The sequence below is a fragment of the Eschrichtius robustus genome, chromosome 7 (assembly GCF_028021215.1).
Source record: "Eschrichtius robustus isolate mEscRob2 chromosome 7, mEscRob2.pri, whole genome shotgun sequence".
In the NCBI taxonomy this organism is placed as follows: domain Eukaryota; kingdom Metazoa; phylum Chordata; class Mammalia; order Artiodactyla; family Eschrichtiidae; genus Eschrichtius; species Eschrichtius robustus.
Window position 1 is genome coordinate 89937468 of NC_090830.1, and position 26986 is coordinate 89964453.

At 50.9% G+C, this 26986-nt stretch overlaps 1 protein-coding gene across 3 annotated transcripts; it reads right to left on the reverse strand.

Moving 5' to 3' along the window:
- On the reverse strand, positions 1 to 26986 carry LOC137767272 (anthrax toxin receptor-like). Of its 3 annotated transcripts, none has more exons than XM_068548034.1 (16): positions 26821 to 26986; positions 26110 to 26181; positions 23701 to 23782; positions 23563 to 23596; positions 22583 to 22662; positions 22436 to 22504; positions 22003 to 22080; positions 21840 to 21900; positions 17007 to 17066; positions 11348 to 11417; positions 10716 to 10794; positions 8231 to 8773; positions 6916 to 6954; positions 5693 to 5767; positions 4178 to 4255; positions 1 to 1521 (listed from the first exon to the last, which is right to left on the reverse strand). In XM_068548034.1, exons 2-16 carry the CDS (start codon positions 26166 to 26168, stop codon positions 1294 to 1296), a joined length of 1635 nt encoding a protein of 544 aa, XP_068404135.1. In that variant the 5' UTR covers positions 26169 to 26181; positions 26821 to 26986; the 3' UTR covers positions 1 to 1293. The 3 variants fall into 3 exon arrangements, with proteins under 3 accessions (XP_068404135.1, XP_068404133.1, XP_068404134.1); XM_068548032.1 differs by lacking the exon at positions 26821 to 26986 and adding an exon at positions 26523 to 26647; XM_068548033.1 differs by lacking the exons at positions 6916 to 6954; positions 26821 to 26986 and adding an exon at positions 26523 to 26647.

Below are 26986 nucleotides of genomic sequence, written 5' to 3' on the forward strand. Positions count from 1 at the left end.
TTTGTTGATACATTTTTTTCCTGAATTTCATGAAGTTGTGTGTCTATGTGTATTTCTTGTATTTCACTAAACTATTTTAAGAGGATTATTTTGAATTCTCTCTACAAGAGTCCATAGATCTCTATTTCTTTAGAGAGTTTATTCATTTCTTTTCATCATCTCATGTTTCCTTGATTCTTCATGGTCCCTTATTTGTTGCATTGGTATGTGCACTGGTATTTGAGTAAGCAGTCTCTTCTTCCCTTCTTGGACTCTGTGGTCCATGGTGTTGCTTCACCTTCACATATATATTCTGTGATTTTCACAGTGAATTCTTGCCTGTTGATAGTCCTCTAGCATGTAACTGTGGAAGGAAACCTGATCATGTCTTCAAAGTATTCTTTAGGAGGCATCTGAAAAATTGGGAGGTCTGTCTCTGTCATCAGAGGAGCTGATGGGAAATTGGGACCCTGCAATTACTTTTATATTATGAGAAATATTAAGGTACAGGAAGGGAACTTACATTTCTGAAAGAGGTAGTAGGTTCAAGGACATTTTTTCCACAGTGTCTTGGAGATTACATGGGTGGTGGCCTTGGATGTTAACCTACATGTGGTCAGCAGTTTACAGAGAATTCTCAAGTGTGGCAAGCCCACGTCCTGGTATCCAGAGCTGAAAGGCCCAGTCATGATTTCTTCTAACACCTTGGTCCTCACCGCACAGTTCTTGATGTCTCTGAGCTCATCATCCTCTCCCTCCCTGGGGCAGAGGGAGAAGACACTAACTACTGGGCCCCTGAGTCTTTACAAGTGACCTGGCCCTGTTCTGAGCATACTGTAGCAGTTACTATCACCCTCATGGCACCCTGTAGAGGAGACACCATTATCCATCTTTTCAGTGAGAAATTGAAGCACAGGGAGATTAAGTAACTTGCCCAGGAGATTAAGTAACAGCAAGTGAGTAATGGACACCAGACTGTATTCATACATCAAAGATATTGTGGGCTTTTTGGAAAGAGCATATTTTGGCTAAAACCCCACGTATCTCAACCCATGGTGACAGATGAAGACCTGTCTGTGGGGAATGAGACTCATCATGTCTACATCCACAGGACACCAGGGTGCTTTGTCCTGGCGGAGCAGTATAGCTGCATCTCATACAGTGGAGCAGTGCTCACCAGGTAACAAACTCTCTTGCTAATCAACAACAAATCCCAACTCCTTTTGACTGTAAACCAAAACACAATATATGTGTCCAATTCAGTACAAAAGGGGCTCTTAACAATTTTGTGTTTTTGGTGCTTTAGATGTTGGTCTATGGGGGTGGGAGTGACAAAGTACTTCTGCAGAGCTTCCGGGCAGTAGGAGGGATCAGCGGCAGCATCCTGGAGAGTGACTGAGAGCGTATGGGTGGCAGATGTTGACCATGTGAACAGCAGCTACTGAGGGGGAAGCACTCCTGGCTGGGTTGAAGGCAGATCTTTGGGCCGCAGAACATTTGTGTGCAGTGGGGATTCATTAAGGTGAAATTGGTGCACCTCCCCTGTGTGAAGAAGAGTAGAGAGAGAAGGTCACTGAGAAGCCATTGGAATTGGGAGCAGAAGGCTGTGGTTTCCTTGGCTCAAGGGGAGCAGGCTCAGGACCTGTCAGGATCCCCAGGGTGAGCCTTTGTTGATGCCCTTCCTCTCCCTGGGTGCTGGCCTCCAGCCTGCACTCCTAATTCTAGACTCTGTTCAGATATTGGACATCTGCCCTCCCTTCCCTATGGAGCCCCGTTGTTTTGACTCTGGACTCCCTTTGCTCTGGTGTTGAACTTGCCTGCTCCCCTCTGCACTGGGAGCCCGGTTAGCAAGGACAAGGGCTGATTGCCGCTGTAGCCCCAGCATTGCCCAGGCTCTCTTGGTGAGTATGTGCCGAAGGGATGAGTTCTCACTACAACCCTCAGGCTGGGGTTGAGTCCACAGTGCAAGGGCAGGTGACGGTGCCCTCAGATGGGTGATGGGCTCTGGAGGCAGCAGCACATACAGACCCCTTGGTTTGGGTAGAGATTGATGCAGACCCTTTGGGACACGATAATCTGTCTGCAGCACCACAGGGAGGGTGGTGACCACACTGACCAGCTGACAGCATCTCTGGGCAGCCCTGGACTGGATTTGTCAATGGGACTCCAGGACCTCTGGACTTTGGGTTATTCGGACTCACCTGGACACTTTCTTAGCCTCACCGAAAATTGACCTAGCATTCTTCATAACTGCATTATTCAGTGGCATTTTATTATTTTATCCCTGTTTTTGTTAAAAAAAAAAAAAGGTAAGGCTTGGAGTGTTTCAGAAACTAGACTAACTTCGCAGATTTGGTAACAGGTTGAAGTCAGTACTTTCCTACAATCACTCCAGAAAATGCCAAAGGGACCTTTCCCCATCCCTGCGCAGTGCCCCGCAAAGCAGATTTCTGTGCTTTATATTGTCAGATCCAAAATGCCTCCTTGTGTCACAGAAATGACCTAAAGCCTCTACACAGGAGCACGTGTAACTAGAAGTGCCCATTCAGCCATTCATTCATTCATCATCAGAGGGCTCGATGTGTGTGGACCACATGCAGGGGAACAACTGGATTTGGTGCCCTTGCAACACTCTGACCTGCAGGGCTGGTGTGCCTCTGTCCCCCACACCCTATGGGGTGACACTGGGTATCCTGTGAATATCTTGACCATTGGATTGATGAGGGCAGCACTTGATTTCCAGCCTTTCAATTCACCAAGCCCTACAGCCCCAGGGCATACGCACTGGCTGTTTCCTCCGTTTGGAAGGACTTCTCTGGATTTATTTTTATCAATTATTTCTCAGCTTAACTGTCACTCTCTCACAGATTCTGATCTGGCCAAAGAGGCACTCACTGAGATATTCATGACTTTCAAGTCTCTAGAGAGCTGTCTATAGAGACAGGTGGAGAATGGGGCTTCTGTGCAAGCAAGGCTTGGACTCAGAGCTCGATTCATACCCAGAGCCGCGAGCCCAGCTGTGGAAGGAGCCCCGACACCACTGTCACCAGACAATGTCTCTGCTGGGTGTGAGCATGCCTCAGGTGTGTCATCCGCAGTGTCCAGAGACTTTCAGGCCTATCCAGAGCTTCTAAATGCCCACCTGTCCAGCCACCAAGAGCCAGTGTTTTCCTGGTTCAGTGAATGTGGTCAGTACAGACCTCACTACAGATCTTGGGACTGCAACATCCTCCAGGCCCCTGGCCCGGTCTGTGCAAAAGGTCTCATAATGAGGACACCCAGGAATATGATGCCCAGGCAGGTGCTTCCCAAGAGAACCAGGAGCAAGGCCCTCCTCAGATCCAGAGGCCTGAGAGGGGCAGCTCTCTGATGGTTTGGGGGTAACCATCATGAGACCATGAGTGCTGAACCGAAAGGGGAGCAGAGCAGTGAGAAGGGTGGAGCCAGGCTCAGAATTCAAGTCCAGCTCTGTCCCTCCTGGCCTTTGTGACCTGGGACAAGTCACTCAGCATTTCTGTGGGTCAGACCCCCCTTGGTAAAGATGGGATAATAAGAGCACCTAAAAATACAGTTACTGGGAGGATTAAAACAGTGAAAACATGTAAAGTTCTTAGTCTAGCAACTGACCCACAGAAAGGACACAATAAAATTATCTCTCATTATTATTATTAAATAACAAGGATGACAAGTGGAGAAATTGGGCTTCTCCACATTGTCACAGGCCCTGACACAAGGAGGGCATCTTTACTACCTGGTAAAACCAGTCAGTGTTGACCAGACAACATTGGGGAGGGGGTGTCACCATGTCCTCCACCACTCCTGCAGCTGAGTGACCAGCCCGGGAGGATCTCATGGATGGGGTGCAGCCAGCAGTCCCACAGGGTCGGGTGGGCAGTAGGGAGGGACGATGGACGGGAGTCCCATAGGCCTCTCCAGCCCTTTTCGCTTAAGATTGGAATTGCTGGGCATTGCTCTGGAGAAAAAAGGTCCTGACATCCTTGAGACGAGGATGCAGGGGAAATGCACGGGCGCCATGTTGAGAATCGTCTGGAGGCTCATGAGCTCCAGGTCTCCACGCCTTGGGCGTTCCTCTCGGCAGATGCCCGGAGAGGGCTCTCTGACCCACAGTCCCGGGGGCAACTGTCAAGGGCAAAAGCAAGACCCCAGCCCACGGGGAGCATCCCTGTGCCCTGCTTACCGTGTCCCTGGGCGGACACCACATCAATGGCACCTGGCTGCAGTGCTGGACAAAGTCATAAAAAGTATCCAGTTTTCCCTGAAAAGCAGATGTGGTTGTGAGGAAGCTACAGGCACAGACGCTGCCTCCAGATGGGTGGTGTCCCCTCTGTCTCCCATGGCTCCCCAGGGCTGTGTCCCCACACACTGGCTGAGACAGCACTGCAGCCATCACCTGGGGCAGGGGGCTTAAAAGCCTTCTGTGTTTGTTGGGAGCTCGTCACTGTGGGTCACAGATTGTTTTGGATTCTGGAACAAATCAGTACTTTTGGTGTAGGAGGAGAAGTCGGGGCTACTTTTGAAAAAAGTGTGAAAGTTTGGAGGAGATATGCAGTAGCCAAGGAGAGGTCCTCAAGGATAAAGGTGAGGGGGGCACGGGGACTGGGCAGGAGCTTGAAGAAGAGGGAAGAGGGCCTGCCTTTGCGGGGCTCAGAGGGAGAAGGCAGGGAAGAGACCCAGTCCTTGCTCAGGGGGAAGGGTCCTGAAACTGGGGGGGAAAGAGAGAGATGAGGAAACCAAAGAACAGGTGAAAACGTGGACGTGGTGTGGGCGGAAGGTGGGGCCGGGCCTGCGGCAGGAACGAGCCCCTGGCAGGTGCTTCCTCCATCTCTGGAAGGTGAGCTCTGGCTTCTCCGTGCCCTCACACTGACTGTCAGGGGAGATGCGGGGCCGGCCCTCCGGCTGCCATTTGAAGCCCCCAGGAGGACCAGTGGATCCCACAGCGACAGAGGCAGGATCAGGGGGCAGAGGGCAAAGCTGAACCCAGAGATGGTGGGGTCTTTCTTCCTCACACCTGCCACCTGTGGCCCTCTTCGTCCCTGTCATCTGTCAGCCCCCTGCCAGCTGTGGTCTCAGTCACCTGGGGGAGGGAAGTGTCCTCAGGCCCCCTCCTTCATGTGGCCCTTGTCACCCCATCTCAGGGGCCTCAAGGACAATGCAGTGAGCTCTCTCCGTCCCTCACTGAGCAGACAGGAGCCATAGGCACTTCCGGGCAGTTTAATGCTGGTAAGATCTTGGCTCAGAAGTTTCTTTTCTTTTTCATTTTTTTTTTCCCCTGACTGGTGTGTGGCTGTTTGTCATTGTATCTTTTGACTCATCCAGTTACTGGACAGTGAAACCAGGACATTGCCAGAGCTGATGACAACCTCTGTGAGAATCAGGAATCGGCCGGCTGTGAGTCAGCCCCCAACATCCAGAAATCTGGGCCCATCCCAAGGGGAGGTCCCTGGTGCTGGGACTGCCTGGAGGCAGCGGGCACCTGAGCCTCCAGCTCTTTGTCCTCCCCTGGGCCACTAGAGTCGGGAGGGCCTCTGGTTTTTCTCTGTCACCGAGGGGTGTGAGACCAGAGCCCATAAAGCTCATCTCCATCCAAGCCAGGTGTTTTAGGCCCAAGTCTGTGTGCATTGAACTGGCTCCCCCTCCTCCAAACCCCCAGCCTTGAGGGGCTCATCCCTCCCTTCCTAAGGGTCCTTGTCACCTCCATCTGTTTTATCCTGTCTTCTTGGCACCCACAGCAGGAGACAATCACCCTGGTCTGTACAGGGCATGGCTTCTAGAAAGAGAAAAAATTTGCAGGCTTTCTTGTCTGGCAGCTCCTGGGTGCAGACACATGACATCTGTTGCCTGGGCTCCTGTCAAGTACTGGCCAGTCAGCAAATGTTTGTTGGAGAATGAAGGACAAATGAGCAGGACCCGGCACTGTAAGAGAGTGGCCTCCATGTGAAAAACACACCAACTCTTTTGGTTTATAAAGATGGCTCTTCTCCAAACATCAACAAACTCTACCCTGTCCCCTTGGTTCCTGGTGGCCACCCTTGCAGGAGAAGCTGGGTGTGAGGCTGTGCCATGTGACGGAGGCTGGCAGGGGTGCGGGCATTAGCAGGAGACAGGGCTGTATTCACCCGACTCTGGCAGATCCCGCCTCCCCCGGCCACACTGCAGCCAGTGTAGACGTCAGCCCAGGCAGTGACCCTGTTTCCCACCAGATCTCAGGCCCAGGTCCGCCTGCCTCGGGACACGGCACCCCTGCTCTAACTACTTCTTATGGGCCCTGGGTTGGGCCCCTACCCCGGGTCAGCCCTAGCCTCCTCACCTGACCCTTGGTCCCTGTGCTCACCTGCGCTGTGCCCCAACAGCTCAAAGTCAGGTTAGGACTCCCTCCACCCTCCTCAGCCCCCAGTCCCTAAAGGCCAACCCTGCCAAGACCCTCATCCTGACATGAGACAGGGATGAAGACCAAGGAAATGGATCCCAGCATACATCAGAGCCCGGGGAGGGGGACCAGGTCCCTGAAACCTGAGGATCCTTTTCCAAATGCTCGCGCGAGTCCTGGGAAGGATCAGTCTACAAAGAGTCTTTTGGGAATTGAGAAAAAGCCCATTTATACCAGGAGGGATCATAGCTGTTCCTGAAATAGGCTACCCCATGTTGCTGATTCAGTGATAAAGGCCCTGGTTCAGGCTGTCTTCGGAGGTGGGGAACCGTGTTGTCTGGGTGACATTCTGTGAGTCTCAGGTCCTCTCTGGGGTCCCTCCCTGCCCTCTGTCACCCTCTTCTATCTGCCACCTCTCTCTGCCCAGGTAGGTGGGAGCTGGAGGGGCAGGGGAGGGCATCTCCCCATACATGTCAGAGGGCCTCTCTGTGCAGGTCAGTGTGTGCATCAAGTATGCTGACACCATCACAACGAAACACACCACTTACTTTTTCTGATTTCTGGGCTGGTGGTCGCTCCTTGATGATCTAGTATGTGAAAGAGACATAAACACAGGCTGGAAGGGGTATGGAAGGCTCTGGCTCAGCTATGCAGACAGGAGGGGACCTTGCTCGGCAGCAGTACGGGATCAAACCTGGGCTTTGGGGTGTCAACCTAGGTGCCCACAGCCTGAGTGTGTGTGGCCAACAGGCTCCACCTCCCTGAGCCTCAGGCTCCTCAGTCATCAAAGGGGAATCGGTACCTCCGCGGAGGGTCAAGGCGGAGACAGGCAGACTAAGGCCCCTGGTCCCTGGTAGAGTTTTCAGCAGCAGCCCTGACATCATATGAAGACAAGAGAACACTCCCCACACCCCTCCTCCTCTCCCCTTCCCTCCCTCCCCCTGTAGCCCTCCCTGACTCCCAGCCCTCAGGGATGACAGGCCACCTCCCTCTCCCCCACCCCGTTTTCTCTCCTCACTTCTCGCCCTTTGCAGAAATCTGACCTGCTGGCTTCTATGCTGCTTTGCTTGTCCTTTCTCAGCTCTGCTTGTTCCTCTTCTTCACCTACCTCTGGCCTGTGTCCTTGCAAACCCAGCCAGCCAGCGCCTCTGCCTTCCCTCCCACCCGGGGCCAGTCTCTGTCCTTTATCATTATCAGGACACCTGCCACACCCTCTGAAGGTGACATTTACCCTCAATGCCCTCCAGCTACCAATACCAGACCAGACACCAGATGGTGAGCTCCTGTGGGCAAGGGTAGTGGCTGCTTCATTTCTGCCCCTCTGTGCCCAGCACGGGGCCCTGCACATCCTGGTGACTTAGTGGTGACTGATGAAGGAATGACGGAAGGCACCAAAGATGGACAGGGATCCATGCTGCTTTCAAAGACACAGCTGCCCCCGGGGTTAGCATCCTCCCGGCCAGCATCCTTCTCCCTTTGGGCCATCAGTGCCCATGCAGACCCCTCTTTGTCCCCCAACAGTGGAGATTCCTGGGGCCTTGGTCTACCTGAGTCCTTCAGAAGCCTGACTGCTGTGGGGCAGCCCTGGTCTCAGGAGGTCTGGGGTCCTTTTGCCCCAGTGGCCAGGACAGCCCATAGGCCACCTCCCTGTGAAGGTGAAAGCTCGAAGCAGGTGGCCCCCTAGAAGCCCAGGCTGTGTCTATGCCCGGGATGGGAGGACAGAGTCTGTGCCTTGTTTGCTGGTGTGAGGACCCCAGAGCTGATGGAACCTGACCACAGGCAGAATCATGGGGCAGGCATTGGCCTGGTCCCTCCGGGGTTGGTGAGGGCTGGATGCAGGCTGTGCGGGCAGGGTTCACTCACCCTCTTGCAGCAGCAGATGCAGACAAGCAGCAACGGTATCACGACCAGGGACGGGATGAGTGTAGGGTACAAGAGAGGATTGCTGGGAACTGGGCTCTGGGTGACAACCATGGGCACTGTGGTCTCCTCCTCTGTGACAACTGTAGTCACTGTGGTTGTGACAACAGTTGTCACGGTAGTTGTCATGGTGACAGTGGTAGGCACTGTGGTCTTCGTTGTCATCGTTGTTGTCGTCGTCCTTGTCGTCGTCCTACTGGTCCTGACAGTGGTAGGCGTTCGGGTCGTCGTCGTCCTTGTCGTCGTCCTACTGGTCCTGACAGTGGTAGGCGTTGGGGTCGTCGTCGTCCTTGTCGTCGTCCTACTGGTCCTGACAGTTGTAGGCGTTGGGGTCGTCGTCGTCCTTGTCGTCGTCCTACTGGTCCTGACTGTTGTAGGCGTTGGGGTCGTTGTCGTCCTTGTTGTCGTCCTCCTGGTCCTGACAGTGGTAGGCACTATGGTCACTGTGGTTGTAGTTGGGACAGCTGGGGGCTCCACAGTCTCATGCTGTACAGGGCACACATGCCAAAGTCCTGGGGTTGGCCTGGGTGATCTCTTCCCGTGAACCCAATATCCACTTCCCACACCAGACCTCACAATTCCCCTTCTCCTCAGGTTGCCTCATCCAGAGGGACCACAGTGGGGCGAGGAGATCATGGCTGGTACCCAGAGAGCCACTGTGGAGCCCTGGACCACAGACCCCACCGCTGGCCCTGTTCCGAGACTCTCCTTAGAGCCCTGTCAAGGAAGCCCAGTCCTCCATGCAGTGACAACCCAGCCCTCACTGCCTGCCTTGGCTGAGAGTACAGGGGTTTTGTTAGGACCACAAAAAGCTACGACACACGGATGGGCGAGGGTGGGGCTCTGGGGCCCCAGAGAGGTGTGGGTGCAAGAGCAGAGGCAGGACACCCTGCTCACCTCCCCGTTGCCTCCGTCCCCTACTTCCCCGCTCTGCAACCTTGGAGCCTCTGTCTGCACATCTGGAGTGAGGAAGTGAGCGGGCACTTGAGAGCATTAGAGAGAGGCTATAGAAAGCCCACGCACAGGCCAGGTCCACGTGGGGGATTAAGGAACGGGCTCTGTTCTCTTGTTGTTGTGCATAACCGAGGGCACGTGTGCTGCATCTGTGGACCCACGCTGCCCAACCTTTCCCTACATCAAGCCTCTGCTTGAGAGAAGCAGCGGGGGAAGGGGGCAGAGAGAGCCTGTGCCCCAGAAACAGGGAGGCCGAAAGGAGAGGCCGAGTGGGGCTGAGGGTGACCCTGTGCTGGGCCCGGAGCCACAGGCGGCTCCCGAGTTTTCTTCTCAATGTGCCTGTGGACGGGGGCCGTCCGGTGGCGGGACTCCTGCTGGGAAACGTGGAGGTAAATCTCGGGTCCGGAGGTGGATGTGCAGGGACCAGCGGAGACAGACACACAGGGGACCGTCATGCTGCGGGAACCCTCACAAGCTGGGACTGGACACAAGGGCGGTGGCATTAGGCACACGCGTCCCTCCTCCCAGGGAAACCTCACTCCAGGCTAACACGCTCTGTCCCCCATGGCGGGCTGCCCCAGGCTAAGGGGCCCGGATGCTGTGGAGCTGGGAAAAGAGGGCTCCTGGGAGCAGCACTTTGTTCCCAGCTTCCTCTCCCTGAGCTGAGCCCCGCCCTTCCCACCTGCCCTGCCAGCTTTCCAACAATAGAGGGGAGAGTCCCCCTGCAGAGGTCAGAGCCAGTTAGCGGAGAGGGGCAACTGAGGAGCACGAGAAAGGAGGTGCGGCCGCAGGGAGGTTGATGACATCTGCAAAGTGACAGCTGGTGTTCCCCAAACAGGCGTGGGAGGCCAGGGCTGTGATGGTCATGAGAGGGTCCAGAGCTCTGCCCAGTGCTACACTAGCGCAGTGCAAACACACCCTGACTATGCACGACCACGGCTGCTCCCACTCTCCAGACCCCTGTGCCGGGGACGCCGATTTGGCGGGCCCAGGTGTCCCAGAGGCCCTGGACCCTGTCCCCTAGTACACAGTGCCCCAGCCTCTCCCGCTCACCCCGGCTGGAATCCAGGATGGAGCCTTGAGCTCCCCACCGCAAGGCCCGGGCCAGGGGAGGTGGCAAGGTGGGTCCAGGGTGGGCTGAGCCTCAGCACTGTTTCTGGAGTCTGCTCAGAGCTCGAATTGGTCCCTTTCAAGTGCCTTCAGTGCCACTTGGTTCACAGAGAGAGCAGAGATTCTGCAAGACCTGGATAGCTGCCTGCAACCTCGGTGTTCTTGTAGAAGAATTTGCAATGAATTTTACCAACCTGATGAAGGGCTAAGGGCACCTGTGTGGCTGTGAGGTGCTGCCTGAGATGCCTGTCTCATAAGCTTCGTGCTCTGCCTTCCCCAGGGACTTTGCTCCCCTCACCTCATCTCCCCAGGACGTCTCTGCCTCCATCCACTGAGGGAGGCTCAGGCCTACCCTGTCACTCACACAGTCCTTGCTGGCAATTTTCAGGTCTTCGCCTACGAAGGTGACACCATTGTCCAGGCTGTAATCGATGAAGACCTCCCTAAAGCACAGAAAGGCAGAGGGTAACCACCAGATGGAATAGACACAGTTCTTGCGCTTGGCTCAGTCCATAGCACACAGCTCTCCTCATGGAAATGACTTTGAACATCAGCCATTCAGGGCTACCAGAGAGCAGACAGCAGGGGTAGGGGGCATTCATCCCCAAGCACCATGAGATTGACCTCTGCAGTGAAGGCTGACCAGGCAGTGAGGAGCCCTGCATGGGGTCAGATGCCCTCAAGACCATGAGCGAAGTGACCAGGGATGGCTGTATGGTGGCACCATCCCGACTCCTCTGTATGTACACGGTATGTTGGCTTCACTCGGAAAAGCTGCCTGGAGCAAAGGTACCAGCCCTGGGGCACACCATCTCCCACATCCTGCCCTCCTCAGCAGAGCCTGGGCCACCGCGGATCCCTGAGCACCTCGGGGGATTGTCAGCCAGGGCAGGTGCGGAGGATGCCCTGAGCCCTCCCAGAGACAGACATGTGCTGCCCCAGCAGAGGTGGCTTCTGAAATTCTTGGCTCTAATGGCCCCCAAGCCTAATACTTACTGTCCAGCCTTGTCAAATGTATGTCCTGGGCAAATTAATTTTTCTTGATTCATAAAGGTGGGTTTTTTATCTAAAAGAAAACCACATGAGAAGAATGTCAGTAGACTTGTCCACCCATCCGCCCCTCCCCTTCTGCCTGCCCTTGGAAGCAGACCTGCCACTTTGGCAGAAGCAGCTTCTCTTCTCTGCCGCCTTCTGACATGTACCATGTGTTAAGCGCTGTGCAGAGCTCTGGTATTTTGGTTTTTTAAACTTTATTTATTTAAGTACAGTTGATGTACAATATTCCCTAAATTACAAGTGTACAATACTGTGATTCACACTTTTAAAAAGTTGTACTCCATTTATAGTTGTTATAAAAGGCCCTGGTATTTAATGGGAACAAGGCAGGCAGAGGCCCTGCTCTCAAGGACCTGACATTTGCGGGACTGGAGAGGAAGACAGACAATAAAGTAACAAACAATGAACAAAATAAGTGCCAGAGTGAAAAGTGCAGTGACATCAAAAAGCAAGGGATGGGATAGAGAAGGGAGTGGAAGGGACAGCTGCTTAGGAGCAGGTGACCTGTCCTGTCCTTTAGAGACTCAATTTCTCTTTAAGAGAAAGTGAAATATTTATACAGGACATGATGGGATGTCTGGGATTTGATTCACAATAATCAATGGTGAGAGTATCAGCAAAACCAGATTGGCCAGGATTGGTAATTACTGAAAGCAGGGGAAGGCTGCTTCAAGGGCATTATACGATTTTTGCTACTTTTGTATGTTATTGAAAATTCCCATTAAAGATAAGGTCTCTCTGAGGCGGTGTTCCTGGAGCTGAAACCAGATGAGGGGAAAGGCAGGGAAAGGTCTACGGAAGAGGGTCCGGGCTGTGGACACCTGTTCCGAGGCCTGAGGCATAACTAGCTGAGCTTGTTGTGGGAAAGAGGTGAGTGAGGAGAGGGGGCGGGGCCTCGTGGGCCCTGGGAAGGGGTTTGGGCTTTATTCTAAGTTCAGTGAGCCTGTGGCGTGGCTGGCCAGGTTCGGGTAAGTTTGGACACAGAGGTAGCAGGGCCTGCAGGTGGACTGGATGTGGGATGAGAGCAAAGAGGAGTCAAGGACGACGTGCAGGTGAGTGAGCAGAGCGCCTGGGTGGGTGGTGGTGCCATTTATGGACACAGGGAAGCCTGAGGGGAAGAGGGCTTCTGTGTTCGTGCTTGTTCTGTAACTTTGTGGGAGCTGGGAGGTGGCACGCCGGAGGCTCAGACAGTCTGTAACTAGTAGCTGTGGAACCTTCTCTCTCCTGAGCCCTAAATCTTCTCACACCCTGACTGTGGCCACAGGTCAGGCCTGTTCCCCACAGATGGTCCCCTTCCACGTGACCAGCTTTTGGCTATAACTCAGTTCTCAGATTAGCTACGAACTTCTGAACTGTGTTCCCCTTCATTGGTGCTGATATAGGAACTACTCACCAGTTATGTTTAGGGGGAAGGATTTGTGTCTGAGGGGTAGGGTGATTGGGATTAGTGTGAAAAAATCACAAAGAAATGTGGTGTAATCTCCATAGTATTCACAGAGCAGGGAGAGTGAAGTGATGGCAGACACCTCGCATACGGAGTGCCAAGGAAGGCATGGTTGGCTGCAGAGGAGCTTCTTTTTTTTCTTTTAATTGAAGTATAGTTTTTTTTTAAATAATATTATACTAGTTTCAGGGGCATAGCATAGTGATTTAAAATTTTTAATAGATTATACTGCATTTAAAGTTATTACAAAATATTGGCTATATTCCTTGTGCTGTACAATATAAACTGTAGCTTATTTATTTTATGCATAGCAGTTTTTACCTCATAATCCCCTACCCCTGGATCTTGCTACTCCCTGCTTCCCTCTTCCCACTGCCAAACACTGGTTTGTTCTCTACATCTATGAGTCTGTTTCTTTTGTGATATTCAATCATTTGTTTTATTTTTTAGATTCCATGTGTAAGTGATAACGCAACAGTATTTTCTTTCTCTGTCTGACTTATTTCACTTAGCATAAATACCCTGTAAGTCCATCCATGTTGTTGCAAATTATAGAATTTCATTCTTTTTTATGGCTGAGTAATATTTACCACATCTTTTTTATCTGTTCATCTGTGATGGACACTTATGTTGCTTCCATATCTTGTCTATTATAAATAATGCTGCTGTGAATGTTGGGGTTCATGTATCTTTTCGAATTAGTGTTTTTTTTTCTTCAGATATATATCCAATAGTGGAATTGCTGGATCATATGGTGATTCTATTTTTACATTTTTGAGGAATCTCCATACTGTTTTCTCTAGTGGCTGCACCAATTTGTTGGTGCAATATATTCCCACCAACAGTATACTGGGGTTCCCTTTTCTCCACATCCTGGCCAACATTTGATAAGAGCCATTTTGACAAGTGTGAGATGATATCTTATTGTGGTTTTGACTTGCATGATTAGTGATGTTGAGCATCTTTTTATGTACCTGTTGGCTATCTGTATATCTTCTATGGAAAAATGTCTATTCAGGTCTTCTGCCCATGTTTTAACCGGTTGTTTTTTTGATACTGAAGTGTTTGAGCTATTTATATATTTTGGATATTGACTTATCAGTCATATCATTTGCAAATATTTTCTCCTATTCAGTAGGTTGTCTTTTCATTTTGTCAATAGTTTCTTTTGGTGTGCAAAAGGTTATAAGTTTAATTTGGTCCCATTTGTTTATCTTTGATTTTGTTTCCTTTGCCTTAGGCGACAGTTCCAAAAAGGTATTGCTACAATTTGTGTCAAAGAATATTCTGCCTATGTTTTCTTCTAGGAGTTGTGTGGTTTCAGGTCTTATATTTACATTTTCAGTGCATTTTTTTAATTGGAGTATAGTTGCTTTACAATGTTGTGTTAGTTTCTGCTGTATAGCAAAGTGAATCAGCTATTTGTATACATACATCTGCCCTTTTTTGTATTTCCTTCCCATTTAGGTAACCACAGAGCACTGAGTAAAATTCCCTGTGCTATACAGTCAGTTCTCATTAGTTATCTATTTTATACATAGTAGTGTATATATGTCAATCCCAATCTCCCAATCCATCCCACCCTGCCCCTTCACCCCTTGGTACCCATACGTTTGTTCTCTACATCTGTGTCTCTATTTCTGCTTTGCAAATAAGTTCATCTATACCATTATTCTAGATTCCACATATATGCGTTAATATACAATATTTGGTTTTGTCTTTCTGACTTACTTCACTTTGTATGACAGTCTCTACGTCCATCCACGTCTCTGCAAATGGCACAATATTTTTCCCTTTTATGGCTGAGTAATATTCCATTGTTTATATGTACCACATCTTCTTTATCCATTCCTCCGTTGATGGACATTTAGGTTGCTTCCTTCTCCTGTCTATTGTAAATAGTGCTGCAATGAACATTGGGGTGCATGTATTTTTTGACTTATGGTTTTCTCCAGGTATATGCCCAGGAGTGGAATTGCTAGGTCATATGGTAGTTTTAGTTTTTTAAGGAACCTCCATACTGTTCTCTATAGTGGCTGTATCAATTTACATTCCCACCAACAGTGTAAGAGGGTTCTCTTTTCTCTACACCCTCTCCAGTATCTATTGTTTTAATGCAATTTTAGATTTTTTGGTATATGGTGTGAGGAAATGTTCTAATCTCATTCTTTTATGTGCAGGGTGTCCAATTTTCCCAGCACCACATATTGAAGGGACTGACTTTTCTCTATTGTATATTTTTGCCTTCTTTGTCATAGATTAATTGACCATATGTGCATGAGTTTATTTCTGGTATCTCTCTACTCTTCCATTGATCTATGTGTCAATTTTTGTGCCATTACTCTGCTGTTTTGATTGCTGTAGCTTTGTGGTATTGTCTGAACACAAGGAACACAATACCTCTAGCTTCGTTCTTTTTTCTCAAGATTGCATTGACTATTAGGGGTTTTTTTGTAGTTACATACAAATTTTAGGATTACTTATTCTATTTCTGTGAAAAATGTCACAGATTTTTTTCCTAGGAGTTGCATTAAATTTGTAGATTGCTTTGGGTAGTATGGACATTTTAACAATATCAATTCTTCCAATCCATGAACAAGACCTTTCTTTCCATTTATTTGTATCTTCTTCACTTTCCTTCATCAATGTCTTATAGTTTTCAAGTATAGGTCTTTCACCTTCTAGGTTAAGTTTATTCCTAGGTATTTTATTCTTTTTGATGCAATTGTAAATGGGATTGTTTTATTAAATTCACTTTCTGATATTTTATTATTAGTGTACAGAAATGCAAGAGATTTCTGTATATTAACCTTGCATCCTGCAACTTTATTGAATTCATTTATTAGTTTTAATAGTTTTTTTTTTTGGTGGAGTTTTTTTATCATTTTCTGTATATAGTATCATGTCATCTGCAAATAGTGACAGATTTACTTTTTCCTTCCAATTTGGATGTCTTTTAGTTCTTTTTCTTGTCTGATTGCTGTGCCTAGGACTTCCAATATATGTTAAATAGAAGTGATAATAGTGGGCATCCTTGTCTTTTTCCTGATTTTAAAAGAGAAGCTTTCAGCTTTTCACTGTCAAGTGTTATGTCAGCTGTGGGTTTGTCATAAATGGCTTTTATTAAGTTGAGATATGCTCCCTCTATACCACCTTTGATAAGAGTTATTTTAAAAATCATGAATGGATGTTGAATTTTGTCAAATGTTTTTTTCTGTGTCTATTGAGATGGTCATGTGATTTTTATCCTTTTTTTCGTTACTGTTGTTAGTGTGGTGAATTATATTCATTGCTTTGTGGATATTGAACCATTCTTGCATCCCTAAAATAAATCCTACTTGATCATGGTGTTGATTCTTTTTTATATATTGTTGAATTCAGTTGGCTAATATTTTGTTGAGGTTTTTTGCATCTATATTCATCAGAGATATTGGCCTGTAATTTTCTTTTTCTGTAGTGACCTTGTTTACTTTTGCTATCAGGGTAATGGTGACCTTATAGAGTGATTTTGGGAGTGTTCCCTCCTCTTCAATATTTTGAAATAGTTTGAAAAGGATAGGTATTAGCTCTTCTGTGTAAGTTTGGTAGAATTCCCCTGTGAAGCCATCTCATCTTGGACTTTTGTTTGCTGGGAGTTTGTTGATTACATATTCAATTTCAATACTAGCAATCAGTCTGTGCAGATTATCTATTTCTTACTGATTCAGTCTTGGGAGATTATATGTTTCTAGACATTTATCCATTCTTTCTTGGTTGTCCAATTTGTTGGCCTGTAACTGCTTGTAGTATTCCCTTATGACTTTTTGTATCTCTGTGATATCAGTTGTGATTTCTCCTCTTTCACTTCTTATTTTTTTTATTTCGGTCCTCTCTCTTTTTATCTTGATGAGCCTGGCTAAAGGATTATCCATTGTCTTTACCTTTTCAAAACAGGTCTTGATGTGCTGGGGTGTTGATTAGTTCCTGGCTTTGCATATGAAGGGAGAGGTTACCAGGCTTCCATCCAGGTCTCTCCCTCCACTTGTCCACTTTGCCTCTATCCTTATAGTGTCTACAGTGAGTGGGCAGCAAGGGCTTTGACGGCTTGGTTGGATGAAGGGAATGCAGTGTGTTGTGTGATATTTCTTACTTGGAGGTACCAAGCAGGTTACTTACCATAGACTTTGCTGAAGCCCAACTCATATCTGCAAACAATTTCATCCTTCCTTTTTTGATCTAGGCCAGATGAAAAAAATGTCACTTCGTAGGCTTCTGCAAGGGTAACATCCAAAGGTCTGTGTTAGGAGGGGCTGAGTGCTGTCTTCCCTCTGATCTCACAGTTACAGAAGGTAATCCAAAACTGAACTCCCAAGTGACTCCTATGAGGAAGCAGCTCTGTCTGAACCAATATCTGTGTACCTCCTGTGCCAGATCCTCTCCTGGTGTCACTGAGGGTCCACTCTGAGGCTGCTGGACTGGGCTTTGAGCACTCAGGTTGCTGCTACAAACCTCTCTGAACTGTTGAGCACATTGAAAGACACCCAGTCTCCTACCCTCCATAGGGGCAAACCCAGGCCCTGAAGTACCACAGTCTTCCCTAAGAGGTACAGGCAGTGCTCTCCACCATAAATGAAAGAGGAACCAAGACAACACAGGCTGAAGCCAGTCCTGACACTTGTCTGAGCTGAGCACACAAGCCTGGGTGTCTGTGGGGCTTTTTGACACTTGGAGGTCTGCTTCTCCTCCGTATCTCTCTCTCTGCCTATGGCAGGCTGGAGACCCCAGGAGCAAGGCCAGGACCTGGGTGAGGCAAGGAGGAGGCGAGGAGCCTGCCCCAGAGAATCCCCCATGGAAGGTGAAATCCTGTCTCAGCTGTGGTTCTGAAGTCTGCAATGAGTGCTCTTCCCCTCCCTCTTCCTGCCCCTTCATGTGCCTCACACAACCCCCAACGCCCACCACAGAGATTCACCAAGCACCTCCTTTGGCCCAGGTGGGAGACACTGATAGGCAGTTCTGGGCCACAGGGGCTCCCCAGGCTTCTGGGTCCCCACTGATGCTTCCTGACAACTGAAACAAATACTAGGGGATCCAGAGAGGGCAGCTAGTGGACCTGGCCCCTAGAGCTGGCCAGGATAAATGCAGATCTTCCTGCTGCAAGCCCATGGTCTTTAGCCTCCACCCCTGCCTCCTGGCCCAGGCCGGCTAATGCCAATCCCAGATACTTGATTTGCCCAAGGTCAAGTAACTTGAGAAATATTCCTCAGAAATGCCAGCACAGCCTTGGACCTGGCAGTGCTGATTCGTCCTGCTTCAGATCTTCCTGTGGTCCCCTCAGATCAAGGTGGAGTTTACAAATTCTCTTTTGAAGTAAACAGATTCTTGGGCTGTGGGCTGAAGCTGCCCTGCTAACATGTTTTGATAGGCTTTTGGAAGCAGAAAGCCCCCATAGAGGACCTGGCGGTCCCGGCCTCATGGTGAAGATTGGACCCAGCCTCCTCTTCCACATAGCTGACAGGAGGGAGGGCGGCAGCCGAGGGCAGGGCCGTCTGATAGCCCAGCGCACAGCCCGTGCCACATCCTCAGGAGCGGCGCACGCTGCCCTCCACCTGGACACCCTCCTTCCTCCTTGTGTCTCCTGCTGCCCTCAACCCCACTCGGGTGCTGCTTCACCTCTGCAGCAGAGCCCCCTGTGCCCCAGGCACTGCCGCTCCCAAAGGGGGGCTTCTGAACTCCGGCAAGTCTCCAAAGTGGAAGGCAGGGTGATGGTTTCAATATTTCAGCAAAAGAGACTTCCAGGTAAAGGATTTTTGCTTTGTCCAGAAAGCTGCTCCTTTTGCTTCCCAAACCCCTCCCCCTGCACCCCAATTCCTCCAACAGTATCAACCACAGGAAGAAAATGAAGTCACAGGAAGGTCTAAAATCAGCTTGCAGGGCTGCATGTCCCACGTACAGTCCACTGCCCACTAGCTCTCAGGCAGCAGGACGAACAGTCCCGAGAAGGGAGATGGATCCTTTCTGGAACAGAGAGCTTTCTCTCTGGAAGAAAAGTTGTACACCAGGCCAGCCGGGGGCTCCAGAGAGAAGAGCTGGGAAGGCAGGCGTCTCCCTGAGCAGGCTGGTGGAGCTGAGCATGAAAAGGGCATCTAGCCTGCCTGAGACTGACACGGGCGCACAGGTGGACGTGACCTGCCCTGGGGCGGGCGGGTCTGGGAGCACCACATGCTGCTTGGGACAGTCACTTTGAGAGAAACTGGACACTGACCAATCCCTGGACCAACTGTGACCAGGGATTGTCTGGGAAGGGAGATGAGGGGACTTTCTGGGGGCAAATGTAGTGCTGTGACTCTCCATGGGGTTTGTGGTTACACAGGTATTGCGTGCATCTGTCAGAACTCATCAAATGATACACTTAAGTTTGCTGAATTTCAAAAAGAGAAATCTTAACAAAAATTGTTTCCAAATTCAAGATATGTGGTGCGGTAGCCTGATGACTGTAATTTATTTTGAAATGCATAAGAAAGTCAGATGGACTGATGAAGACAGTGAGACAGAGAAAGAGAGCTAGATAGATTAATACGAAAGAGAATACAGTCAGATATTAAGTGCGAATCCAGGTGGTGGAGATAGGGGTGCCCACTGTACAATTGTTTCCACTTTGCTGCAGGTTTGAAATTAGCCATAATAAAAGTTTGAAAGAAAAAGAATTTACTGATCAATAAAAATAAAGCAATGGACACAGTGAGGCAGAAGTCATGGTTCCTACTGGGTGACAAGTGACTAATGACAGGAACAGAGCCAAGGCTGTGGGAAGCCGTGGGGCAAGCTGACCAGGAAAGACTTCGGGGTTGAGGCGCTCTGAGAGTGAAGTCTCAAAGGCTGGGTGGGCTGGACCCTGTAAAGCTGAGGAAGGTTTTGCAGGGAGCCCAGTCCCCCCAGGCCCCAGCCTCTGCAGCAGGTGGGCTTAGAGCAGAGGCTGGACCTTGGAGGGCCCAGTTGTCTGGCTCGGGGGCCTCAGCCTCCATGGTCAGGCTGGGGTAGGGAAGTGGTCTTCTCTGTCCCTCGGGCCCTGTGCAGAGGATGGGCTGAAGCACAGGTCTGGAGGCAGGGAGGCCAGCGGAGGCCTCTGCCTAGTCCTGGAGGGAGGCCGAGAGACTCAAGAGGGCCTCCCCACTCCCGGCTCCTCACACCTGGCCCACTGACTTATTCAGAACGACAGCCTGATGAACAGCTTCTTCTACTTTATTTGGGGTCCAGGTTCCTGCCTTGAGCTTTCGCTCCAAGTGACAGTCATGCTGTGTGGCAGCTTTTGACAAGATGACAGCAGCTGTAAAGGTCAGAGCAGCAGTGCTGGGCCACACCTGCAGAGGGTGTGGAGTGGGCACCTGTCACCTCAGCTGGGCCACCACAGGGCATGAATGACAATGGGCATCTTCCTCTATGGTTTGACAGGCCTGTGTATGTCCCAGGGACATAATCAGAGAATTGAAGCTGTCAGGGTGCTGCACGGCTCAGACGTGACACCAGAGAAGCAGTGACCCATGTCCCCACTTCGCACTGCAGGTCACAGTGTGGGATTCAGGGGGAGTCACACAGCTGCCACCCACAGTGGGCTCAGCGGGAGACACTTTCATCCTGGATGTTCTTTAACCACTTCCCTCCCCACCTTGGGCTCAGCCCAGGGGTGGGGGCAGCACCAGGGGTCAGTGATGGAAGTGTTAGTGCCAGCTCCTGTTGGTGAGGGCCGCCGGCTCCTAGATCCTGTGCCAGTCACTGTGAGCTCCACTGCATCTACGTCTCCCTGCAGACCTGATAGTGGGTGTTGCTGTTTCTACTTCTTGGCGACAAAAGTGGAGCTCGCAGATACTCAGCATTTTGCGCTGGTTTCGTGCCCGTGGGCAGCAGAGCTCGGATATAAACACTGCTCTGTGTGACCCCATGGCCTATTGCACTGTAACCTTGCAGTTCAGAGCACCGCGGCCAGGCCCAGCTTCCTGGGTCTGCGTCCAGCTGCATCCAGCTGTGTGCTGTTACCAGTGGGAGGGTGTGCTTATCCACCCACCTCAGCTCCACAAATCCCAGTGATGTGGACGTACGAGCCGGCACGCCCAGAGCTCACTGAGAGAGAGGGCTTCTACCAGAAAAGCAACTGCACAGGATCCTCCCCACACTGATGCAGGGACCCTTCCGGGGGAGAGAGGGCATCCTTGTCAAGTTCCAGATCTCAGGGAGAGGCCGATCCCGTTGAACCAGTGGATGTAGTGTTGGCTGTGAGTACTTACTTGTTGGATGTCTTTGTCAGACTTGAACTGTGTCCAACTTTTTTTTTCATCCATTGAGATAATCATGTTTTCCTTCTCCATCTTCCTGATGTGGTAAATTACATTGATATTTCATATACAGAATCAGACTTGCATTTCTGGCTTGATCCCTAATTAGTTTGATGTATTATATTTTTAATGTGTTGTTGGATTTCATTTGCTAAAAGTATTGTTGAGGGTTTTAAAGTATATATTTAATTTTTAAAAGAACTTTTGGTTTTAGTTTTATAAACTAAATTCATTTTGGTCACCTTTCTGCAATATATGTATTCAAGTCTATACCATTATGTGGTATACCTTAAACCCATCCAGAGCTATATTTCAATTACATGTCAATGAAGCTGGATGATAAAAGTAATTACACATGCATATCCACACACAACTCCCAACATACACACGTCATACAATCACACACTGACTTACATATGTGCACACTCATATGTTGGACAGATTTCCATACAATCACCTCATATACACACACATCACACACAGACACCACACTCATAGACACCACACACACATACCATACACACTCCACTCAAACCACACATACACCACACACACTATCACACCACATACAGAAACATACCATGTTCACACACCCCACAGTCACAACACCCACACACCACCCAAATGTGTCACCCACACACAGACACACACTTCTGTATAGATATGTGACTCTGGCTCTTACCTCCTAAACAGACAAAGTAAGTGTCCCCAGCCATCACTTCCATACAGGAATTTTCCACCAGCTGGAACAGACAGTGGGGTGGCAGGGTCAGGGCGACTGATGGCAGAGGCATAGGGAGAAGACACCCCACCCATCTCCCGTCTCATGCTTAGCCCACACTCACCGAGATAACAAGCTTTTCCAGGGACTTGAATTCGTCTATCCCATACATTTGGTCTTTTCTTTCTACAATATCATGCAGCTACAAGGGAAGAGGAGATGGTAGGCACCCAGCCAGGGCTTGAGGACACAGCAGATCCCGTCCCAGGAGATAGGCTCTTGCCTTCTGCCGTGTTGGACTCCAAGGGCCACATCCTGGTGTCTGCCAGCAGCCCACCCTTAGGGACTGGAAAGCTCCGCCTTCCACACCTCTGGTGTGTAGGTTTACACAACACTTGCTATTCATTGGCCGTGGCAATCTGTTCTCCAAACAGTTGGGGTGGGTAGAGGGCCATCCTCTGGGGGTCCCTGGGGCAGCTGCCTTTGAAAGCTTTCCCCAGTTGGGCTCAAGAGTGGCACCTGGTTAGCTGAACACCTGGTTAGGTGTTCTGAATTACCTGGTCTTTCTTATAATCTTTTACACCCAGGCAGTAAACTTTGGCCCCCATATCCCGAGCTTTGTCAGCCTAAGAGGGAAAAAAAGGTTTGAGTAAAAATACCCCAATACATGGAGCACAAAGCTGGTAATGATGGACAGGACTCACTTCACTCTTAGTTTCCCGTAATGTCGTTGGTAGCAGTGGTCCAGTGGTCAGAGTGATAATCAGGCTGGAAGCACTGCTGTCTGCAGAAGAAGCAGGGAGTAGCCTGGTCAGCAAGGCACCTGGAATGACCTGCCTCAGGCTGCCGGGCCCACAGCACTGCTCCCACACCTCCTCCTCCTGGGGAGAGGCCACCTTGACTGGAGTACCCACCACCCAGAGCTCCTGGGAAGGCCACAGCCCAGGACCCACTTGACAGACGAGGAGCCTGAGACCGGATCAGAGCCCTTCCTAGTGGACCCTCACTATGGGCAGGTGGCACAGCCTTTGCCCTGAAAGGCAACTGCAGCTACTTCACTGGATGAGGACAAGCCTCTCAGGTGAGCACAGGGAGGAGCAGCCAGAATGACTGTCAAGGTGCTTGGGCAGCAGCCCCCGCCCAGCTCCCCGCCTTTCCCCAGCAGCCCATGCATCTTTCCTGACAAGGGCTGCAACCCTACAGTCTAGATGCAGGTGGTCTGGGCCAAGTACAGCCATTTCCACAGTCGGAGGCACAGTCACAGGATGAGAGTCAACCAGAGGGAAGAGGCTCAAGGGAAAGGAGGCAGAGCCAGAACTGTGGTGGACAAAGTGTGGGCAGCCAGGGGGACGCCAAGGTCTCTGTTCCCTAAACTGAACCCCGTCTGCTCGCCGTCCCTGGAAGTTCTCTTTTCTTTTTCATGCAGCCCAACCATAGGTCAAGCACTGGATATCTAGTAAGAACCAGGAATGTAATGCATGATGCCATGTGGTTCTTGGAAGCATCCCTGGGGGTGGTTTTCATCCTCACTGTGCAGAGGAGGAACCTGCATCACAGAGAGGACAAGGGACTCGCTCCGAGGGTCAGTGCTAGGAATTGGCCGAGGGGGTCTGCACCAGCCCTCGCTGAGGCCCGCGCCTGGCTCGGTCCCACCTGAGCACAGTGACGTTAGCAGGCAGCTTACTTTTGGAGTAAACTCTTTCAATCTGCTCATTTGCCTGCAACAAAATGAAGGAAATTGGGGGAGGGCAGTGAGATGACCCAATAATACTCTAAGAACTTGATAAAGCAGAATAAAGTCTCAGAGCTGTAGGATCTGTACCTTTTTAAATCCTTCCTGCATGTGTGTGGCTCCACTAGGTACTATATTCTGAAGTCTGCTAAGACCATCACGAATTTCATTCCTGAAAAAAAATCAGTAAAGGGGGTTGAGGAGGAATGAGGGTTGACTGTTACAAAACAGACCAGCTGCCCTGGTGCCATTCTGCCCTGTGGAGACCTGCCTGGACCAGAGAGGACACAAGTGGCCCTGTGGTGACCTCTCTGCCTGTGTCTTTGACACTGACAGGCCTTGGTCAACGCTTCTCTGTCTCTCATTCAGTGGGTGTGGCGGATGCTGCTTTGCTGGTCCCATGGGTGGGGCCTGGCTTTCAATGTGCTCATCCCTGTCTCAGGCATGCAGACCTCAGGGGACTCAGCAAGGGCCCTGCCTTGACCGTCCGTGGTGAGGGGGGAGCACCCATGGATGTGCACCTGTGAATCCAGCACCCCCAATGTGACTGGCGGTACTGCTGGCACCTAAGGGGTCCCTGGTGAGGGCATGTCACCTTCCAACAGGCAAGGCTGAGTTTGGAAAGGTCACTCTGCTGATACCCCTGCCCTGTCCCCTCCTCCCCTGCCACAGACTCCTGAGGTGGACTTGGACCCTCCAAGCCACTTCCTCCTTTGGATTGGTGCTAAAGGAAGCCGTCAAGCTGCTCCGTTAGAGTCTAGGGCTCCTGGGCTTCATGTGCTCCTGAAGAAAGAGACCACAAGCTGGAAAAGAGGCCTGAGGCCCATCCATGTGGGAGGAAGAGCAGTGACCCCAGGATGCCATGGGGATGGGCAGTCGGCCTCTGTTAAAGCAGATAGCAGTGGATAGGACTGGGACACACCAGGGCTGGGGCTTAGGTTCAGGCTAATCCAGGGTGATGGGCTGAGCAGTCACAGCAACTCTAAGGAGAACGTGGTCCCTGAAGGCTGGCTCTCACTTTGCGCAGAAGGGATTCTGCCCTGAGGTGTGATCTGAGAGCCCCAGGTCCTGCCCTGCCTGACCCAGCCCAGGAGCTGAGGAGGCTGTGACCCCGGGCCAGTGGAGGCCAAACCAGGCCCTGCCCACCCCAGCACAAACACCCTCCCCTCTTCCTGACACTTTTGGGAAGATTTCTGTTTGTTGACAGCACCCTCAATATGCTGGAGCTCTCATCTCTCCCCAGCCTTCGGCCCGGGACTGAGCTTGGCCAGGCTTCACTCCTGCCTGAGTGGGCCTTTTTCTTGGGCTGCCTCCCCCATCCCTACTCCCAGCTCTGTGCACTAGGCTGCTTATGCCCTCATCAGGCCCTTCACTTCTTAAGATTCCACCCCATTTTTCACTCCCCTGAGCCCCACTCCCACTTCTGACACCTTCCCTTGAGGAAGACATCGTCACCTCCAATTTCCAGAGAGGACCCCGGAGACCCTCAAGAGCCTCCCCACAGCTCCCTTGGTTCAGGCTCTGAACCCCTGCCTTGGAGGAGGCAGTGGTCCTCCTCTCCCCCATGGGCAGCTCCTCCCCCCGAGGCCCCCACCCAGCCCCCGCCTCTCTTTCTGCCACCTGCCTGACAGCCCCCCACTGACCTGCTGTCTTCCACCTCAACCCCACTCAGGTCTCTCTCTCTGAAATGCAGAAGACAGGGACACCCAAAACCACGCCTTCCCCTAGCTCACCTAACAAGAAGCACAGCCTATGCTTCTCCTGGGAGCCAGGCATGGGGAGTGCTGTGTCCACGCACTGGCACCAACACACTCCCTGGGTTCCGATCATTTGCGTCATGGGCATCTTAACCTCTCGGCTACTCAGGAGTTCCATATCTTCCCACCTCCAGGGCTTTGGGCACATCGCTGGGCCCTCCTAATGGCCCACCTAGGATGCTGGCGTGTCATGCTTCCCTCCTGCACCCCAGCCCACACTCATGGGCTCCCTTGTCTCAGACCCACCAAGGGACCAAGCTCCCCTCCACTGAAGCTCCAGCACTTCAGCACTGCCCATCCCTGCCTCCTGGTTCTGACTGTGCCTCCCCTCTTCCCCTACTGGCCCAGAGCAGAGAGTGACACACAGAGCAGGTGCCCAACACAGGCCAGTGTTCACAAAGGGCCCACACATCTGCTCCACCAGATCCCAGGAGTCCTTGCAGTGAGCCAGTTCTCAGAAAAGGGAAGAGTGCTGAGAGGACACAAGACAGGCGGAGGGCAGGGCTTAGAGGGCGCAGAGATGGTCTAGCAGCACGGGGGTCTGCCAGGGCCAGCGCAGCCAGGGGTCAGTGGGAGCCATGGAGCCGGGGCTGGGGGTCAGAGTGGACACTGAGGGGAGCCCAGGACGGCCCAGCCTGCTCCCAGTGGGTCCGCATGAGGTCTCAGGGAACCCCTCAGTTCCCTGTTTTTCCCTGTGACCACTCCCACCAGGCCTGCCTTGGGGGATTAAAGCAGTACTTACCTGTCTGAGGTGAGCTTCATGAGGGTGTGACCCAGTGTGGAGTAGGTGATGAAGGACATCCGCAGGTTAGGGCTGGAGAAGTATGAAGACGAAGTCAACAAGCAACCAGGTAGGGGGTGCATGTCAATTTCCCTGCTCCCATTCCAAGTGTTTTGCTTTGGGGACCCGTTTCCTGAACCCTGGAAGTTCCTATAACTTAGTAAAGGATTCTGAGGCCTGTGGAGGTGTGGGGCCTTCCTGCTCCCTCCCTATACTCCCAACCCCCCAAAATCTCTCTCTCTCTCTCTCTCTCTCTCTCTCTCACACACACACACACACACACAGAGGCATGCACAAGAAGATAGATACTCATGCACTTCTGCATGAGCCTCCCAACTGGCCTCTTTTCTACTGTAAAATTCTTTGCGACTCACCCCTTTTCTCTCCTTGCCCACCTTCCCCATGTCCTGCCCATCTCAAAGAAATTATTGTACCTCTTTTCAGCCTTTCACACATCCCTCCCTGTTCTCTCCCTCCACTGTCTTCTGCTCCATTGACCCTCATTATTTTTTCTCTTAATTGCTACCATAGGTCCCTAGCTGTGCTCTCTACTGCTCTTGGCTCTTGTTACAAATGATTTTAACCACTATTATCAGACTTTTCTACCTGGAGGACCTCATGTATCATATTAGACACTTGCTCAAGAATCATCTATAGCTCCCAATTACTCACAGCGGAATTCTAAGCCCCTTGGCCTGGCATTATGAGCCTCAATGGTTTTGGCTCCACACTGCCCTGTCTAGACTCATCTCTCAGGCTTCCCTGAGTTAACGCTATGCTCCAGTCAAATAGACCACTGACTCCACAAGAAATCTCCTTGATCGTTCTTCTACCCTGT